Source organism: Zingiber officinale, chromosome 1A (genome assembly GCF_018446385.1).
Source record: "Zingiber officinale cultivar Zhangliang chromosome 1A, Zo_v1.1, whole genome shotgun sequence".
NCBI classification, from domain to species: Eukaryota; Viridiplantae; Streptophyta; class Magnoliopsida; order Zingiberales; family Zingiberaceae; genus Zingiber; species Zingiber officinale.
The window spans coordinates 8,821,705-8,838,442 of NC_055987.1; the positions used below are offsets into that span (position 1 = coordinate 8,821,705).

Here is a 16,738-nt window from a genome sequence, read left to right on the forward strand (position 1 = left end):
CTATAACTACTTTCTAGTAGACCCCTACTTGGGTTTCATCCTCGCTCCTCGGAGATCTCAATGGCGAGATCCAACAAGTCGGGGAGGTTCGTCTTGGTTCTCTCCTCTGTCGCCCAGGGGTCGCCCTTGTCGTGGATTCCCTCTGGGCTTACTCAAATTCCGCATCTTCTTCGCTCGTTTGGTCCAGAAACCTCGATCGACCTCTTGAGAGACTTCCCGGTGCGGGCGATCTGGCTTCCGAGTCGGCGGTGAGTCTGTGCTTTTAGTTATTGATGTGTCGACGTTAGGTTTTTGATGCGTTTTCTTCTATACGTCATCCTTTATCTGTTTGGCAACTGATTTTGCTGCTTTATGTATTGGAAATGAGTAGCGTATCTGATGATTAATGCCCTCCTCACGCTAGATGATCAAAAGAGATCGTGAGAAAGAAATGGAACCGTAAGAATGCGACAATAACATACAGAAAATTTACATACTTTGACTATATGCTCATTTGAATTTGCATAGCGTAAGGCACGGGCTTATTGGTTGTTAGTAGGAGTAGTCTTTGTCAATTTTCTATTCCATTTAGAGTAGAAGTTTATGGATTGAAAATTTCATTTATCAGACATCAACCTATAGCAGCCTATTGCTACATAATGATCAAGGTATATTGGTTAACGACTCAAGGTTTCCACTAATGAATCTTCCTTTTGCAGGATGAGGAAAAGGATAAAAGAGTATTAGATTCAAAAATGTTGAACGCAACTTTTGCTGACTTGCCAGCACCAGAGTTAGCATGGGAAGAGATGGCAGAGGCACCTGTTCCACGTCTAGATGGTGCAGCTATACAAATTAAAAATCTTTTATATGTCTTTGCTGGATATGGTACAATCGACTATGTGAGAATCTTAAATATCTTACACTTTACATGCCCCTCATGTTCTGTTTTATAATGGACTTCGATATCAACATTTATTTTTACATGTTTCTATAGATTTAGTCTCTTACGTCTAGTTGAATTCTAAGTTTTAAAATATCATATGGCAAAAGATATATATGAACACCCTATCTGGAAAATGATCTCCTGGTTTTAATGACATTGACTGGTTATACTTCAAAAATATATATATGTTTTTTTCTTTATTCTTTATTTGATTTTGATTCCCATAGGTTTGTTGATCCCATAGGACTTATTTTCTCATCCATCGAAGGATATAAAATAAATCAGATTGATTTTTGTTCAAAAAAAAAATACTATGTGGACTTCAATGTCACAAACTAGTTCCATTGCCATGATCAAAACTGTGTATTATGAGTCATTGAAAAAGGGATCATGTTTCTTCAAGAGTATTAATGACGATTCTGACCCCTATTCACATGTTGGATGTCCTTTCTCATTTGTTCTTGAGGCTTAGGCAAAATACATCACCCAAGCTTTTTTTTATATGGGTCCTGATAGGACTTCAGTGCAGTATACTGCTTTGTCAGACAATTCTTCTTGCAATTTGAAGTGTTCTAGTAGAAGATGTGCTCCCAAGAAATCTGCCAATGCCTGTCCTTTCACGGCCTTTTATGATATGAGTATTATGTTCAAGCAGTATTAACCATTAAGTGAATCAAGCATTTGGTAAACCAGCTCTGTTCTCAAAGATCTTTAAAGGGTCATCTCCTGACACCAGATGATTGGTGGGTAACAGTGATCAAGTAACGTCACATCTTACTAAATGCTACTACAATGTTTCTGAAAGGAAATATGGGGTGGGGATTCCCTCTCCTTGATATAGCTTTCCAAATAAGGGAGGTTACATGCACCTCCTCATTCAGAATTCTCAATCTAGCCTGCAATTAGGTAGGTACATCTTTCAGTTGCTTTTATCTTTTGTTTGGTTTGGATCTTTTGCCCTGCAATTTTGTGCCTTGCAATCACAGGCAGAGCAATTTGTATATTGAAGTTTGTAACTTTGAATATTTTGTTTTTTTTTTCACTTTGATGACAATTTATGCGTTGAATTTTCTTGATGGATCTTACGATCTTGATAATGAAATTACATAGGACTAGATTAGTTTAAAGGAATTTTTCTTAAGCAGTTTATTATTACTTGACTTCTAAGAATACTGTTTCAGAGAATTAACCATTTTCATAGAAGTAATAAGTAATAATTAAAATCAGTTATTGGATTTCAATAGAAAGGTGAGCATAATTCCGCACTGTACTTGCTTATCTGACATTTGTCTAAGAGTTGAAATAGACTTTAAATTGCAATTCACAAATAAAGTACATTGATTATTGTGTTTAGCGTAACCCAAGATTACAGATTTAATATTGGTCCAAAAAATTTCCATGTGATGGAGCCTGGGATTACATTTCAAGATTTGTTCCTTAATCACATGGTTCAGGAGTCAGGACTTCAACTTTCTGTTCTGTGACCTGATTACATGAGTTTATGTCATAGAGAAGCAGTTGTTTTATACTTCTCCTTTGTTCAGTTATTTCCTAGGCCGGTTGCTGGTTTGTATTCTATGGCCCTTTGCCTTTTAAAGTACTTGGCACATGAGAAACTTACAAGTTTGTTTTCTGAAAGTGTAATATTGGTTAACTTGCTTGTTAGTGAAGGGCATATAAATTAATTCATGAAATTGTTTCTTGTAAATAACAACAACAACAACAGTAAGCCACTAACTATTTGAGGTTGACTACTCAAATATATTTTTCCATTGAACTTGATGCAAGGCTATGTATCATTAATAATATTCAAATAAATTGTATATCCAACTATTTGGGTTGTTTCTGTTGGTGCAACATCCCTCAGGTCAAGGTTGACCTGGGTGACCAAGCTGAGTCTTGGTTTGAGTTTAGATGTTTGACAATAAGAAATTGATTGAAGAAGAGTCAAGTAGGTCAAGGTTGACCGGATACTTGACAGGGAAGTCCTGGTGAGTGAAGCCAGGCAAAAGGAAAACCCTAGTGAGTGAAGCTAGGTGAAAGTCCTGGTGAGTGAAACCAGGTGAAAACCCTAGTGAGTGAAGCTAGGTGAAAGTCCTGGTGAGTGAAGCTAGGCAGAAGGAAAACCCTAGTGAGTGAAGCTAGGTGAAAGTCCTGGTGAGTGAAACCAGGCAGAAGGAAAACCCTAGTGAGTGAAGCTAGGTGAAAGTCCTGGTGAGTGAAGCCAGGCAAGGGAAAATCCAGATGGATCAAGGATGATCGGACATCTGGTGTTGGGAAGTCCAAGTAGGTCAAAGGATTGACTGGATACTTGGCACGAGGAAATCTGATGGAGTCAAAGAGATTGACCGGACATCCGATGGAAGTCCAAGTAGGTCGAGGAGTGCCGGATACTTGGCATGAATAGAAAAGTCTAAGTGGGTCAAAGGATTGACCGGACACTTGGTGGGAAGTCCTACAGTCAAAGGAGTGACCGGATGCTAGGTACGATGTACCACCAGTCAAGGTTGACCGGATGTTGGTTTGAGAGGCTGGAACTTGGTTTGGGCAAAACCAAGTGTTGGATCGATCGATGGATCGATTCAGAGCTGGATCGATCGTGGATCGATCCGGCCTTCCATCAGAAGCCCGGATCGATCTACGGATCGATCCAGATGTCCAAATCGATCGATGGATCGATTGGGACGCTGGACAAGCGCTGGATCGATCCGTGGATCGATCCAAGCGTTTTTCCAGAGCACAGAGGCGCTCTGGATCGATCCGTGGATCGATCCAAAGCCTCCCCGATCGATTGGGAATATTCGAATCGATCGGGATCCGACCGTTGCGTCGTATTTGAGCTGCAGGCGTGCGTTGGCTGCAGCATCTCTTCTCCGATTCACTCCAGATTTCTCGCCAGCTCCTCCACAGCACTCACAAAGCTCAGATCGCCAGTTCTTGAAGGATCTTGGAAGTTTTCCAAGTCAAGAGGCGGATCAAAGCCAAGAAGAGAAGCTAGGGTTAGTGTTTATACTCATTGTAAGCTTGTATTTCTTGTATCCTTTCCCTCTCTTCTTGTATTGAGTCTTGTAGGGCTTCTCCGCCCTTGGTAGTTACCATAAAGGAGAGTTTTATTTAGTGGAGGGTGTGTGTGTTGGTGTGGATCCTTGGATTAGTCACCTCTTGTGAGGTGGATACCAAGTAAACCAACCGTGTTAGCGTTGTGTGATTGTTTCTTTGTATTTCCGCTGCACATCTTTGAAGGAACAAGCAACGCCGAGCAACGAGCGAACGCGACGAGCTATTCACCCTCTAGCTACTTTTGGTCCTAACAAGTGGTATCAGAGCGAGGCCGCTCTTCACCGGAATCATCGCCGGAAGGGTCAAGCATAACAAGAAAAGCTAGAGGGTGAAGAAGTTGAAGCAAAAATTGTCAAAGTCAAAGATATCAAAAAGCTCAACTTCAAGATGCAATTCCAAGATGGACTTGGATTTGACACAAGGGTGGCTCCACCATACACTTCCACGAGTTTTGATTCTTGGAAATCAAGAATTGAAAATTTTCTTATGATGGAGATAGAGCAATGGTTTGCTCTAATGGAAGGTTTCAAGACTCCAAGAAATTCAAAGGGTAAAGTTCTCAAGAGGAGCAAGTGGAACTAAGAGCAAGTCCAGAGGTGCGAGGCCAATGAAAAAGTGACCAAGCTTTTGGTCAATTTATTGCCAAGCACCATCCTTTGCAAAATTGGAGAATTTGAAGATGCAAAGGAAATTGGCCAAGCTTCATGAAGAGATCCCCTCCACTGTACAAGATCATGAAGAATCCGGAGAGGGTGACTCTTTGGAGCAAGATCAAGAGGAGGACTCCAAGGTTGAGAGATGCTCAACCTCCGAAGAAGAAGAAATCCAAGAAGCTTCATTCTCAAGGGAATGCAACGAAGGGAACAAGGAGGGAGCATACTCCTTGTTTCATATTCAAGATGATGAAGCCTCCACCTCTAGGATTGAGGGGGAGCAATTCTTGGTGACACCGGATCAAGAAGAAGGAGAAGCTTCTACATCCGGGTCAAGAGAAGAAGGGGAGGAAGAAGCTTCTATCTCCACAAGTCAAGAAAAATCAAATGGAGGGGAATCAAGGTTCGATCAAGAGGAAGCTTCTACCTCCGGATCCAAAGGAAAAGATGCCACCCCTACAAGCAAAGGTATAAATATTTCAATTAAAAATAAAAATCATATTATATGCTTTGAGTGTAGGGAACATGGACACTACAAGAGCAAGTGTCCTAAATTGGCCAAGAAGAAGGGCAAAGTGGCACAAAAGGGCAAGGCGAAGCCCAAGGAGATCATCCCCAACACAAAGAAGAGCAAGGAGCATATTATATGTTTCTCTTGCAATCAAAAGGGGCATTACCGAAGTCAATGCCCCAAGGGGAAGAAGGTGGTCAAGGCTCAAGGAGGCACTAGTCAAGGGGGAGCCTCCAAGGTAAAGAAGAAGGTATCTTTTATTGAGCCTACCCCCTTACATTATGGTGAAAAGCATGATAGTTCTAACTTTTATCATTTTAATGCAATTTACCATAAGAATAGAAAGCATGAGGGCTTTAAGGAAAAACATGTGGCCCTACATGCCAAAACTACCCAACCTAAGGTTAGGAAGGTAGATAGACACTTGGGCGGGAACACTAAGGAAAATAGACACATGCCCAAGATCAAAAATGCTCATGGACCAAAACCTAAGGATTTAATGATAGAAAATCAAGTCTTGAGGTCAAGACTTGACAAACTAGAAAAGACCCTAAAAAGGATGGAGAATATCCTTAAAGGGCAAAATGAGCAATACCTAGGGCTAGGAGCACAAAGGTCATCCAATGGCTATAGAGGTTTGGGATACAAACCCAAAGCTAAAAAGGATGTGCCTAGTTATCATAGGGTTCCATATAGCTATGGAACAAACCCTAAGTCTAGAGGTCAAGTCAAAGATACAAGGGAAGATATCCCTAGAAGTATCTTTGCAACCAAAGTGACTAAGACTTCTAAGAAGTCTAAGAAAGTCACTAACAAGGTCACAAGGGAGGCTATCCCTAGAGTTGACCTAGAAAGTGTGACCAAGGCTTCTAAGAAGCCCAACAAGGTCACTAGGAAGGTATCTAGGGAAGTTATCCCTAGTGAGTACCTAGAGCATCCAAGGAGCACCAATAGGTGTTGGGTTCCTAGGAGCATCTTCTCTACCCCATAGATGGGTTAGAGAGTGTCAACTCCGATTAGAAGGGTAGTTAACCTAACTTTGAGGAAATTGACACTCAAGGAGCATTTTCAAGGTTTTAGTTAACCTTTGAAAATGAAATGGACCTATTGATTACTTCTTGAAAGAGTAACATGTGTCTATTGGTGGAAAAATTGATTTTATCTTAAAAGGTACAAATTAGAAAAATATAAGAAATACCAAGTTGGGACTTTGGTATTTTCTTAGTGCTACTCTTGTGGAAAAATGAAATATGCCAACATTTGAGGATATGTTTAATTATTAAGTGGCATAAACAAATCAAGAGAAATAAGAAATGTCAATTTAGGTTTTGGCATTTCTTTGAAGTAGTTAGGGCAATCTAGGTTTAATGTTTTAAATTAAAACAAGTGGTATCGTTTTAAGTTAAAACAAGTGGTATATTTTGAGTTTAGCTAAGTGATTAAGGATATTTAGATAGGTAATCTAGGTATATTTTATTTATGCTAAACATTGCCATGATTGCTTGCCCATCATATGCCATGACATCATGTCTATTTTTGAATTCATTGTTTTATTATGAAAACTCCAAAAATACCATGTCATGACATTCATACATCATGTAGTAATAGGATATTTTCTTTCGAAAAATATTTTCTTTTGATGTATGCCATAACATAATCATGCATTAAGTTTAATTCCTTGTAATTAAGGACGAATGGCATTTAACAACAATTATTGGCAAGTGACATCCTAGGTGGATGTCTAATATCTCTAGAATGCCTAGATAGATATGCATGATCCCTAGATTAGGGAAAAATCAAAATCCCACATCTCACAAGGACTATAAGGTGACTTGTCCGTGTTTTAGTGTACATTAGATATAAGTGAGATGTTAGGAAGATGAACAAAACTCAAGATGTTGATTTAGTGCATTCTTTTGAGCTTTAGGTTCATCAAAACACATAGTTATGTGTTTTCCCATCATTGGGAAAGCTAATGTACAAGTCATGTGCATTATGCCCAAGGAACATGATGGGATATTGGTTTTTAAAATGTTTTTAAAATGTTTTTGGAAAACCTTGGTGAAGGCTATCTTTTGATAGTAATCACCATTGAATAGTTAGACACAAACTTGAAGAAAAACACTAAAGTTTTTGCAAGTTTTCGAGTTTGTGTCAATCTTTGAAAATATGATGTATTTTCATAGAAAGCTATTTTTCCATGATTAAGTATGCCCTAAATAATGTCTACACGAAATTTCATGATTTTTGGATTTTTGTAGAATTTTCTAGGGGTTTCTGAAGTTGACTGAAATGGAATTTCAGCAACTATCAGAGCTCCGATCGATCCATGGATCGATTGGAGTGCCCGAATCGATCCGTGGATCGATTCAGAAGGCAAGTCTCCCGCGAGCAGAAGCTCGCTGGATCGATCAGCCGATCGATCCAGGTAGTCTGAATCGATCAGTGGATCGATTCAGAAAGGTTCAATCGATTGGAACCCAACTCCAATCGATCCAAGTTGCTGATTTTGGCTGGGAAGGCTTGATTTCAGCATCTTTGAACCTCTTTGAGTCTAGGTAACCATTCCAAACCCCTAAAATACATTTGTATACATACAAAGGGTGTTTTCATGTGAAAACAAGGATGGATTGGTTAAGGAAGGCTTCATTGAAGTTTAGGTTGAGGTTTGTTTCAAATTTTAAGTATTTGAACCTCAAAACTTCTAAATTTGGGTTTCCTAAAGGTTTAGGGATTCCAAGTCATTGTTGGTGCAATGACAGAAGTTACCACCATGTCTTTAGGGGGAGGGACTCTTTAAAGACATGAAAATTATTTTTCATGAACCTTGGAAGGTGGTCAACCTTCCGTTAAGAACATGCTCAAGGTTGAGCGTTTGAACTTTAATGGGGAGTGGATATCCTCATTGTTCAAGTGGCTTCAAGTGGATAATGCTCAAGGATGGGCATTTGCCTACATTGGGGGAGAATGTAGGGTTAAGGTTAATGAAGGGTATGGGACCTTCATTATCGTGTTGACCACAACGAGTGAAGTTGTGAACAACGATGAGCAACTCTTCAGGGGGAGAGTTTTCAACATTGGGGCATTTGTTGATGTGTACCCAAAATTGGGGCATGGGTTGATGTGTGCCAATAGGGGGAGAATGAAAGGACCTATGAATGGGTGTAAGTTAGGCTTTCATTACCTAGAGGGAGTGTGCCCTCGTAGGGGGAGAATGAAGAGCTTAATTTATATGTTCATTACCTAGTGGCATGAAGATTGAGGCTATAGGATTAGCCTAACTTACATGTGGTATTGTAAGTGTTATTGTGGTATTGTCAAATATAAAAAAGGGGGAGATTGTTGGTGCAACATCCCAATGTTGACCTGGGTGACCAAGCCGAGTCTTGGTTTGAGTTTAGATGTTTGACAATAAGAAATTGATTGAAGAAGAGTCAGTAGGTCAAGGTTGACCGGATACTGACAGGGAAGTCCCGGTGAGTGAAGCCGAAGGAAAACCCTAGTGAGTGAAGCTAGGTGAAAGTCCCGGTGAGTGAAACCGGTGAAACCCTAGTGAGTGAAGCTAGGTGAAAGTCCCGTGAGTGAAGCCATGGAAAACCCCAGTGAGTGAAGCTAGGTGAAAGTCCGGTGAGTGAAACCCGGTGAAAACCCTAGTGAGTGAAGCTGGTGAAAGTCCCGTGAGTGAAGTCGAAGGAAAACCCTAGTGAGTGAAGCTAGGTGAAAGTCCCGTGAGTGAAGCCGGGCAGGGAAAATCCGGATGGATCAAGGATGATCGGACATCCGGTGTTGGGAAGTCCAAGTAGTCAAAGGGATTGATCGATACTTGGCACGAGGAAATCTGAGATAGGTCGAAAGGGATCGACCGGACATCGATGGAAGTCCGTAGGTCGAGGAGTGACCGGATACTGGCATGAATAGAAAAGTCTAAGTGGGTCAAAGGGATTGACCAGACACTTGGTGGGAAGTCCTAGCAGGTCAAAGGAGTGACCAGATGCTAGGCATGATGTACCAACAGGTCAAGGTTGACCGGATGTTGGTTTGAGAGGCTTGGAAGTGTTGGATCGATCAGTGGATCGATCCAGGAGCTGGATCGATCAGTGGATCGATCCAGGCCTTTCCTAGCGAACAGAGAGCCTCTGGATCGATTCGTGGATCGATCCAGATGTCCAAATCGATCAGTGGATCGATTGGGACGCGGCTGCTTTGCGCGATAAGCGCTGGATCGATCCGTGGATCGATCCAGGCGCTTTTCCAGAGCACAGAGGCGCTCTGGATCGATCCGTGGATCGATCCAAAGCCTCCCCGATCGATTGGGAATATTCGAATCGATCGAGATCCGACCGTTGCGTCGTATTTGAGCTGCAGGCGTGCGTTGGCTGCAGCATCTCTTCTCCGATTCACTCCAGATTTCTCGCCAGCTCCTCCACAGCACTCACAAAGCTCAGATCGCCAGTTCTTGAAGGATCTTGGAAGTTTTCCAAGTCAAGAGGCGGATCAAAGCCAAGAAGAGAAGCTAGGGTTAGGGTTTATACTCATTGTAAGCTTGTAAGCTTGTATTTCTTGTATCCTTTCCCTCTCTTCTTGTATTGAGTCTTGTAGGGCTTCTCCGCCCTTGGTAGTTACCATAAAGGAGAGTTTTATTTAGTGGAGGGTGTGTGTGTTGGTGTGGATCCTTGGATTAGTCACCTCTTGTGAGGTGGATACCAAGTAAACCAACCGTGTTAGCGTTGTGTGATTGTTTCTTTGTATTTCCGCTGCACATCTTTGAAGGAACAAGCAACGCCGAGCAACGAGCGAACGCGACGAGCTATTCACCCCCCCCTCTAGCTACTTTTGGTCCTAACAGTTTCAACAAGAAAAAAAAAAGGCAAAACTAAACTAAATGATTTAAAGTCTGGCAGATAATTTTTAACAATTGTTTGTGCTCTCAAGTGTATAACTTCTGTTTTCTACATTTTTTGGAAGAGCTTTCATACTAGCAATTTATTGCAGGTCCATTCTCATGTAGATATATATAATTTTACTGATAATTCATGGGGAGGAAGATTTGACATATCCAAAGAAATGGCTCATTCTCATCTAGGAATGGCAACGGATGGGAGATACATCTATGTTGTGACTGGACAATATGGTCCTCAATGTAGAGGTCCTACTGCTCGTAATTTTGTGCTGGATACAGAGAAAAAAGAGTGGCATGATCTGCCACCCTTGCTAGTACCTAGGTGAGTCCTTTAGAGATAGTTTCAAAGAGCGAAATATTTATATAAATTGCATGAGCATTTGGAATTCAGGTTGAGATGAGTCCTTTTCTAAGTCTCTACAATTTTTATTTTTCAAAAGTTGTTAAGGTTTTCCTAATATTATAATATCCCATTGATCTTCATGCATTCAGCTAAAATCTTGAGATGTTTTCGTATTTTCTCTTAAAATGTTCAATTTTTTCAGTATTGGTTAACATAAAAAATACTTCTAAGTCCCATGAATTAATATCATTTCAGGATGGACCATAATAACACCACCTTTGATGGTGTTTTCTTCTGTTCAAAACATGGTTTTATGCTTTATTATAAGAAAAGCTTTAACAGTAGCATCTGTAGGTATGCTCCAGCTACCCATCTCTGGAGAGGCAGACTCCATGTCATGGGTGGAAGCAAGGAGGATCATCACGAACCTGGATTAGAACACTGGAGTCTTGTTGTGAAAGATGGGAGGACCTTGGAGAAAGAATGGCGGGGTGAAATCCCTATACCTTGTGGTGGTCCCCACAGGTTTGTGGGCCATTTATCTAAAGTTAGTACCTAAATTTGTTTAAAAAATTTAGCTTTCTCCTATATAACATATCCTGTTTTGTCGCTGTGGTGGAATTTATACTTTAGAAGTTCCACTTGACTTTCAATTTCGTGATCACCATCCTGGTATAGCCAAACAATATCTTTATTTTCATGTGCCTTTTATTTTCTACATAAGCAATTCATCCTTTACTGATATGTTCACGTGTTGCAATCAGATTCGTATCTTTTTTCTACTAATTTGAGATTTAGCTGAGAGGAAGATATGCATTTTTTACTTAATTTATAAGATCAACATTGCAAGCAGCAACATAACTTGTAAGCATTGCCAATAAACACTGCAAGGATAATGTAACTTGTAAACATTAGAAAGGAGAACCATGCATTTAACCCTAAACACTGCTGTTTCTTCATGGTCCAAAGATTTGGAAGAAACTCTTGCAGAAGAGAACTAATAAATTAGAAAAATGAAATTGATCATCATGTCAGACAAAATGCTCCTCTATGAGACCATCCTTTTGTATATAGTATATCAGATACATATTGTGCAAGATAGAAGCATGAGGAATTGTTTTCCATGTGTTTTTCAAGGTTCACTTTGTATTTTAGTTGTTTATATTGTTCAAATCAAACTATTTCTTGTACTTGAAAATGCGGATCGCATGAATCATATTCAACTGCATACTGTAAAAAAAAGAAAAAAAGGGCAGCCCGGTGCACAAAGCTCCCATCATGCGGGGTCCCGGGGAAGGATCCATTGTACGCAGTCTTATCCTGCTTTTTGCAAGAGGCTGTTTACAGGATTCGAACCTGTGGTCACATGGCAACAACTTTACTGTTGCGCCAAGGCTCCCCTTCATTCAACTGCATTCTGTAGCTATCCAATTATCAGGTGATTGAATATGGTTTGTTTCCCCTTATGACAGTGACAACTAGTTCTTGTAGTAACATGACCATACTCCATGCAGTTAGAGCTACCCTTTCAATTATTTGTTTTCTCAATTATCACATCATTGACCATTATTCTCAAATATATGCCTGAGACTTGTGGTTTCCAAGAATCTCAGATCAAGTCAAACTTTAAGACATTGATTAGAAATTCTGTTCTGCAGTTACGTTATTATCAATACAGTGAAACAAACCTCCATCTAACCTAACCTTTTTTTTTTCTACCAGGGCTTGTGTTGTTGCCAATGATCAGCTTATTGTCATTGGTGGTCAAGAGGGTGATTTTATGGCCAAACCTGGATCACCAATTTTCAAGTGTGTCCGAAGAAGTGAGGTTAGATATCATTCTTATGTCAATACCTCAAAAAATTCATCATAAACTGTTAGTTGGTTTCAATAGGAGATGCAACATGAGTGTGGACCTAAGTGTGTGACACGGTTTATGGATATTTCTAAATAAATTTTACGCAATCTGATAGGAACCAAGTTCCAAATGTGGACCAAGTGCTGGATCATGGGCGAAACATGTTGGATCATGAGGGAAATAAGCCCAAAACATTTCTTGTATATTCCAGGAGGGATAAAATAAAAAGGGGTATGAACAGAATTAATATACAGTGGCAATTTATGTTTTAGAGTCAGTTATATCTTTGTGACAGTTAGGTTAGCATGTTTTAGGGTATGTGTGGTTATAAGTTTGTGGGAAGTTAGAGGGGATGGGATCTAAGTATTATTGTGAGAAGAAAGCATTGGCTTTGGGCTGATGGAGAGAGTTTTCTTTACCAGATTTTTTGTGTTAACCTTAATACAATTCTATGTTTTATGTGTTCCTCCATTCTTAATTTTGGGTTCCTAATATTGGTTCAACTTGCTGGATGTAAGAGGGGTTGTATGCTTAGAAGGAATACCAAAGATGTCAGATAGGGTAAATGTTTTGGAAGAGAGGATGGGGACGCAAGAAGGAAGTATGGAAGAAATCAAAGGTATTATGCAACAATTTTTGTCTGAAGTACAACAACATGGTTCTCTTTTACAAGAGATTAGCAAGCAATTAGGAATTAGAGTTGCAGCCACACCATTGAAGGGGGCATCCATTTCTATTGATCAGTCATCTCAATCTGAGCTTCAAGAACATCAAAGTGATCAATTGGAGGAGTACAAGATGTGTTAAGAAAGTGGAATTACCAATGTTTAATGGTTGAGATCCAATAGTGTGCATTACTAGGGTTGAGATTTATTTTGAAGTCCAGAATACTTCTGACGAAGTTATGGTCAAGTTGGCACATGTAAGTATGAAAGACACTATAATTCATTGGTTTAATCTTCTTAAGGAGACCGAAGTTAATATAACTTGGAAAAATTTAAACGCACTCTCATAGCTCGTTATGGAAGATGTAGACATGAGAATCCTTTTGAAGAATTGGCAGCATTAAAATATAATGGAAATGTAGAAGAATTTATTGAAGCTTTTGAGTTGATTTCTTTAGTTCCGTATTTTTCACAAGAGCAATATATTGGCTATTTCATGAGTGGATTACTACCTCATATCAGAAGAAGAGTTCGAATGTTGAATTCACTGTCTAGAAGGCAGTTAGTGCGTATGGCAAAGGATGTTGAAGTGGAATTGCTAGAGGAAGGGGTGATCCCACAAAAGACATTAGGGAAGTAGAAGTTATGGGGCAATTTCAGCCAAGGTAGCTCTGGTTTGGGCCATTTTCGACCATATACAAGGCCTAATTCGATTTAGAAGAAATTGGGTCAGTCTTTCCAAATGGACAGAACAAATACAACAACAGGACGAGGTTCTAACAAAATTCACGACTCTAAGAAAGCTATTAGAGAGTACGGTGTACAAGCATATCTACTCAATGGATTGGAGGTAGCACTAGAAGATGATGTGGAATCATAATATGTGATTGCTAGTAGAGACATTGTTCATAATGGTGAAGTGATTCGTCAATGGCTAGTCAAATGGAAGGGCAAGAACATGATTGACATAATGTGGGTGGATGATTTCACTCTTAGAACTCAATTTTCTTATCTTAGCCTTGAGGACAAGGCTAGAGCTGCAGTAGGTGGTAATGATAGGAACCAAGTTCCAAATGTGGTATAAGTGTTGGATGATGGGTGGGAAACAAGCCCAAAACATGACTTGTATATTTCAGGAGAGAAACAAAAAGGGACTTGAACAGAATTAATATATAGTGGCAGTTTATATTTTAAAGTCAGTTATATCTTTGTGGCAGTTATGTTAGCATGTTTTAGAGTATGTGTGGTTATAAGTTGGTGGGAAGTTAAGAGGGGAGGGGATCTAAGTATTATTGTGAGAAGAAAGCATTGGCTTTGACGAAAGCATTGACTTTCAGCTGGCGGAGAGAGTTTTTTTTACTAGATTGTTTATGTTAACCTTAATACAATTCTGTGTTTTATGTGTTCCTCCATTCTGAATTTTGGGTTCCTAACACAATCAATAGAAATGTAGAGTGCCCATTTAAAGTGTCAATGTATCAGAGCATTAAAGATTATAGAATCATGTAATATAATTCTTGGTTCTTTGATTTTATAAGTTTTGATGGACTGTGTTCAAAATCATACCTAAATGCTGGCCTTGAATTTACTGACATGATATTCGCATTGCAACACTTATATTATGGTGTTTTATATTTACTTCATAGTGGCTTCTTTCTTAACTCTGATTTAGTTTAGCATTCATATTTCCATAGTCCTCAAATTTCATTTGTGTTTATCCAGGTTGTGTACAGCGATGTCTACATGCTTGATAATGTAATGAAATGGAAGGAACTTCTGCCCATGCCGAAACCAGATTCTCATATAGAATTTGCATGGGTTAACATTAACAGTTCAATTATAATTGTTGGAGGCACAACAGAAAAGTATCCTATAACCAAAAAGATGGTGCCAGTTGGAGAAGTGTTTCAGTTCAATTTGGATAAATTGGTAGAAATCCTTTTCCTTTACATAGAAATTAATTTTTTGGAGCATCATAGTATCCGCATTGTCAATGTTATCCTTTTTTTTTAGTTAGTGGTATCTATTTGATGAATACTGACTCTCTAGTCTCCTGATCATTTTTTTTTATTTCTGTATTCATTGCATGGGAAGAAATCCTTTTTTTTAGTTAGTGGTATCTATTTGATGAATACTGACTCTCTAGTCTCCTGATCATTTTTTTTTATTTCTGTATTCATTGCATGGGAAGAAATCCTTCTTTGAAAAGAATGCAAGAGAGTGTGTCGGACAACTTGATACACTTTTCTATTAATTGTTGATCCATCTAGGACTAACCTGAACCCCGAGATTCTAGGAAGACTTGATTTTACCAACCACTTCGTATACCACCTGATATTTATCCTACTTTCTCTTTTATGTTGTTGGATCTATATTCAATTGGTATTTAAATTCATCTGTGGGCTGATGTTGCTCTTTCTGACACAAATACATTATATTGGTTTTAGATTCATCTTTTAATGACTTGTCTCCTCTCACACAAACCTGGGAAGTGTGCATCCTAGAAGTAACACTCTTTAACACATGAAGAATCCTATGGCCAGTAAGATCAGCATGATTTGTTTTCTTAAACTCGGGCAATCTTTATCTAAGTTGAATCAGCATGCCTCACGCATGCTCACATATATATAGATCCTCAAGGTTTTTGACCCTTCGCTCATTGTGTCCAGACCCAGAGCTAATCTTCCTATAATGAGTAGGGTGAGCAAAGCCATCCATCTTGACTGCATCTGGTTCGAGAGAGGAAGTACCAGTTTGAGAAGTCGAGGACTAAAAATTAAAAAGAGAACAATCTAAAGGAAGAAGATGCAGAGGAACTGGAGTAAAATATGAAAATGTTTGTAAATTTGGAAATCCAGAAAAGATGATTCATTTTAACACTTAGTTTGTAGCAAGCGTTGTACATAGTAACTTATATTTGTTGGGATTAAGCATTTCTGATCATCAAGTTTCTCTCTTCTTAAATATGCAGGAATGGTCAGTGTTGGGAAGGATGCCTTTCCGCATCAAGACCACCTTGGTCGGCTACTGGAATGGCTAGCTTTATTTCACATCTGGCCAGCGAGACAAGGGTCCAAATAATCCTGCTCCCAAAAAGGTTGTTGGGTGCATGTGGAGAACTAAACTGCATCTATAGCTTCTCTCGGTTCTGATAGCAGATGAGATTTTCTTTTTGATGTTCAGGCCGTGTAGGTTAACCTTCTGATCATTCTTGGCTCAAATATAGGATCTATTTATGTGTTAGATCAACCTTCTGATTATTCTTTGGTTGGTTTCTTTTGTTTTGAGAAGCGATCAGAATGCTCGTCATTCGACTCTGATCAATTTCGGATGTGGTTTAGTGGATGTATTCATTTGCAAGTCACAAAAGATTCAAACGTTTGGCTGATGGTTTAGTCCAGAATCAACGATTATGCTCATTGAGTCTAGCATTGCCATGCCAATGATGGTTAAGTGGAAATCATTTAAATTTGATTCATCTTGAGTTTTAAGATTATGAAAATGTACTTCATATTTTTACAAACTTTTACCATTGTATCCCTTACATATTAGTTGTTTTAATTTATCTAACATTGTTATGAAAATGTATTATATGTTAATAATTAAGGGGTAAAACTGATGTTTGGAAAGTGTTGGGAGATAATTTGGTGGTTTTGCCAACTATAGTGACCAAAGTTTTTTTATATTTGATTTTTATAATTTTTATATTTAAATTATATCTCTTGACCAAAGTTATTCCTTTTGTCTTTATATTCTTATAATTTTTATATTTATTTTAAAATTTTATTTTACTATTTCATGGGGATTTGATTTTTAAAATTTA

General features: G+C 39.0%; 1 protein-coding gene across 1 annotated transcript; it reads left to right on the forward strand.

Annotated features, from left to right (window-relative positions):
- The first annotated feature begins 22 nt into the window (after positions 1-22).
- Positions 23-16,334, forward strand: LOC122017336 (kelch repeat-containing protein At3g27220-like). Its single transcript, XM_042574923.1, has 7 exons — positions 23-248; positions 699-881; positions 10,142-10,371; positions 10,747-10,917; positions 12,115-12,220; positions 14,638-14,844; positions 15,887-16,334. Exons 2-7 carry the CDS (start codon positions 735-737, stop codon positions 15,953-15,955), a joined length of 930 nt encoding a protein of 309 aa, XP_042430857.1. The 5' UTR covers positions 23-248; positions 699-734; the 3' UTR covers positions 15,956-16,334.
- Positions 16,335-16,738: the final 404 nt, after the last annotated feature.